At 41.0% G+C, this 4,402-nt stretch overlaps 1 protein-coding gene across 1 annotated transcript in view; it reads left to right on the forward strand.

Annotated features, from left to right (window-relative positions):
* The window catches only part of LOC118404705 (kelch repeat and BTB domain-containing protein 2-like), a 3,982-nt gene extending 853 nt beyond the window's left edge, over positions 1–3,129 (forward strand). The window contains exons 2-5 of the mRNA XM_035803969.1: positions 35–295; positions 897–1,036; positions 1,161–1,373; positions 1,636–3,129. Of these exons, the coding sequence (XP_035659862.1) occupies positions 35–295; positions 897–1,036; positions 1,161–1,373; positions 1,636–2,551 (1,530 nt within the window). The 3' untranslated portion in view covers positions 2,552–3,129. The remainder of the gene's footprint in view (positions 1–34; positions 296–896; positions 1,037–1,160; positions 1,374–1,635) is intronic.
* The last annotated feature ends 1,273 nt before the right edge of the window (positions 3,130–4,402 follow it).

A 4,402-nucleotide genomic window follows, 5' to 3' on the forward strand; every position in this document is an offset into this window, starting at 1 on the left:
AAGAATTGTATGTTGTACATGTATTGTTTTGCAGGGTATGGATGCATGCATGTTTGGGGAGATCCTGAGTTACATCTACTCAGGAACCATCCATGTCTCCATGGACAAAGTGCAGCCCCTGTACCAGGCAGCCGACCTCCTCCAACTGGACTATGTGAGAGACACCTGCTGCAGCTACATGGCCATGAACGTGGAGCGCTCCACCTGTGTGGACCTGTACAAGTTTGCTGATGTCTCGTCTGTGGACATTGTCCGGAAATGTTGTCTGCAGTGGATCACCAGAAACTTTACTGAGGTTAGTCTTCATATTGGGTGGGACAATAAGCATGTTCAGGGTTCCAACTACGCATGTGTAGTGACAGGAATGCAGCTGATATGTCATGGGCTAAGGCCCCTAAGAATTTGCACATCAAGACATATTCTCAAGGAGAACTTTTACAAGCCAGATCTTCAACTTTGACATATTATCCATAGTTTCTGTTGAAGCACATGCATACTGGGAACCATGGATGGGCTTATTGTCTAAAATAGCAATCGCATTTTTACTAGACTGTATGAGATAAAAGTGAATTACATGGAAATGAAGCTTGCAATGGAAAATAGATTCAGCATAACAAGAAATATTGTTAAAAGAAGACATTTTGAACAATTTGTTCAAAGTCAGTTAAGCTAGCCATGTTTGTTACCATGTTTGTGAACAAAGGTTATGTGTGACCTCAGTGTAATATAACCAACTGCTGCTGTGCCTTGTGCCTACATACTTTGTGTTTTTGCTAAACTGGCTGTACATGTACAGATGCAAAGTAATCACTTCCCTTTTGATTGGACTTTAATCATATGAAAATGTTCTTGTATATCGAAACTGGATTAAGATACACATACCTATACCTCCACAGGTTGCCTCCAGCGAGGACTTTTTCAGCCTGAGTGTGAATCAGCTGACTGAGATCATCAGCCATGATGAGCTGGATGTTAAAGAGGAGACAACAGTGTGGGAGGCTGTGGTGAGATGGGTGCAGCACAGCAGGGAGGGCAGGTGGGTGTCAGTGTTCTTCTGTTGGTACATAACTGTCTTTTATTGAGATGTAAGCTTGATTTTTCATCAAGCTGATAAGATACCAGACAATCAGCTACATCTGCCTCTACCCTGTTCCCTACAGACTCGACCATCTACCCAGCATCCTCCCTCACATCCGATTCAACCTGCTGACCTCAGACGACACGGCAGCCATCTTGGAACACCCCCTGGTCAATGAGGATCCTGGGAGTTCTGAGGTGATGAGGAATGTGGTACAGACAGGGAACTTCAACATGAAACCAAGGCTTGGGATGACCATGGAAATGGTTATGCTGTCTGATATATCTGACACAGCGTATGTACATAATTCTTCGCTTCACTCTCTATGTCGAGAATAATCTTAGCAAAATGACAGTCCATACTTTGTGTTCCTGCAATACTAACTTTCACATTATCAGTCATGTAGGTAACCTCTGCATCTAATTCAAACTTATACTTGCTAAGCACCTTTATCCTAGACCACACGGCGTGATTTAATGAATGCCATTAGTGCATGTTGTGATACGTATACGTTTCCTAATCGGTTTTATTGACATTCTTTGATGTATTTGATTCAGGTCAGATGACCTCCTCTACATGAACCCACAGAATGGGATGTACATCACCTGCAGTTACGACTACCTTCCTGATTCCATAACTATGACAGTTACAAATGATAACAACATTTACAAGCTCGAAAATGAGCAGGAGGATTATTATCAGTTGTCAATGTTCAAGTACAACCATGCAGAGAACGTATTTGAACATGCTGGTATGTCTTCAGTATCTATGTTCCGGAGAGAGTACTCAGGTTTATCATCTCACTGGGATCATTTCCTTGTTGAAGTTGACCAGATTCTATATTACGGTGCTGCTGATCTGGGAGAAGGCAGTGCATCGGTGCGGATGAGAAAGTACAATCGACACTCGGACAAATGGGAGCAATGTTCACAGCTGAAGCTTGAAGGAACTTGGCGCTTCAGTACGGCATTGTCTTGTGGTCCGCACCTCTATATCCTCATGGACTCAGCAATGTATCGCTACGACCCACGCCAGGACTGTTGGTGCAAGCGGGCTCCACCGAATATCACAGCTCGTTACTCAACTTTCACAACCGTTGCCATGGGAACAGAGATTTTCTGCTCAGATTTTGACTTCACTCAGACTATGGTGTACGACTCAGAATCAGACCGCTGGCAGAAACTGCAAGGCTGGCCAAACCTAGAAAACCGTAGTGTCTATTGTACTCCGAGTCTTTTTGTGCTGGAAAACGAGCTGCACATATTGTTGGAAGTCTATGGCAAACAAGGTCCATCAACAGACTATCTCGTATATGTGTACGACAGGGCTACCGATGCCTGGAGAGACTTGAAGGCCATTCTGCCTAATAAGGAGTATTATGCACCTAATCCCATGTGCCCCGTGGTACGTATGTACCTACCATACCTTAAGGGGGCGCAAAAACACATCACGTCTTACGCTTATCAGCGTTAATGTGCAGGATAAAGACGCACAGAGTACAGAGCAGTACAGTCTTTTTCATGACATATGGATATAAAGACTACAGGACAGGACTGTTCAACGACATTTAGTTTAGATCTCGGGTTTTGCTGAATATTCTACATTATGGGATAGATGTTCTATATTTCAAAGTTTGGTACTTCCTTTTTTTTTATATAGATAAGAGACTGAACTAGGGATTTGTGTCGTTAAATCTATTTATGTTTGTATCATTTTTACTTAGATAGGAGATATTTTAAGGTCTTCTATCCTTTCAAGGAGTTCTTAGTTAAAACATTTATGATTTGTGTCATGATAAGTTTTATATAAGTTTGTTTTCAATTGACAAGCAAGTCAAGCAAAAAGTTGCATGTTTGTCAGTTTAATGTTCATTCTAATGTAAGTTACCCAATGTTACAATAAACCGACTCTTAACTTGGATGTTACTGTTTCATAACCTTAACCTATGAACAGCTTTTTCAAACAAAGCAGTCCGTTGCATAAAACAACTAAGACTTCCGAACATTACAACGTTACATGGTTTCTCATCTGACCGATCGACCACATACAAAAAAAAACAAGTGCTTTAAAAAAAGCTGTACCTTGCCGGGTAGTAGGGATTTCGTCAGGAAAAGGTACCTCGGCGCTTCACCAGTGTTCATCAGTTAACATGAGGATCACATCAAAATAATCAGAGACAACCACAGAGTTCCACATGTCGCCCCCCTCCCACCCCAATTTTTGTACGGGAAAGCTTTAGTGACTTCTCCAGCTGCCAATCCAGTCTCAAATCTATTTTTCACACAATACAAACTCTATCAAGAACATTCATAGTCACAAATGTCTTTAAAATGTACTTACCTGGCTACTAGACCGGAGGTTTGCGGCTATTTTTTTGTTTCATGTTGTTGCAATGTACAAAGAGCGACACCTAGCGACTTCAGTATGAAATGCAGCAAAAATCCCCAAGTGTAGGGAAATTTACCTCATTAACATAATCTATGTCAGATAAATTATTGGCACAATAAACCGGTATTGTAAAACTTTTTGACCCACAATGAGTATGCATTATTCTTTATTACAAAATAAATTCCTTCTGATGCAATTTTTGATATATCTTTATGATAAACATGGGTTAAAGCGTAGATTTATTAACGCTGGACCACATACGTCTAAAATACAGTTTTAATATTGGCCTGCAATGTACCCTTGTCTAACTAAGCCATAAAATTGGGCAAAGAGAAAAGGGCCTTTGGAAGGGCCTTTGGAAGGGCTGGGTTAACATTGAACCATTGATTGAACCATTGATTGAACCATGTAAAGATCGGGCCTCATTACCTTGCCGGGCTAAGGCCCGGCAAGGTAAAAAAACCTTTAAAGTTTTTTACTATAGCTAGTTGGGCATTTATTTACTCAAAAATCAACTCTGAAGTTATCTGCACGTAAAATAGAATCATCCTACCAGTGTTGAATTAAGGGTTAATGACCCGCCCCGAGGTGTATATGGTGTCATAACGCCTGGTCCTTTGCTATAACCACCGAATAAAACCACCGAGTGAGCGAAGCGAACGAGGTGGTTTTATGAGGTGGTTATAGCAAAGGACCAGGCGTTATGAAACCATGTACACCGAGGAACAGGCGGGTCATTAACGTTATTATCATATAGCCTACCCAAAATTGCAAACTCTTGTACAACGCATAGATCCCTTGATACTATACGTGTGAATTCTTTTGTCGAATATCAGATATTCACTTTTGTTCTTTGTGACATACATTTGTAAGAAGATTAAATATTGCATTTTGAAACCAACATTTCCACAGATAATATTCGAAACATTGCAGTCT

Source organism: Branchiostoma floridae, chromosome 17 (assembly GCF_000003815.2).
Source record: "Branchiostoma floridae strain S238N-H82 chromosome 17, Bfl_VNyyK, whole genome shotgun sequence".
NCBI classification, from domain to species: domain Eukaryota; kingdom Metazoa; phylum Chordata; class Leptocardii; order Amphioxiformes; family Branchiostomatidae; genus Branchiostoma; species Branchiostoma floridae.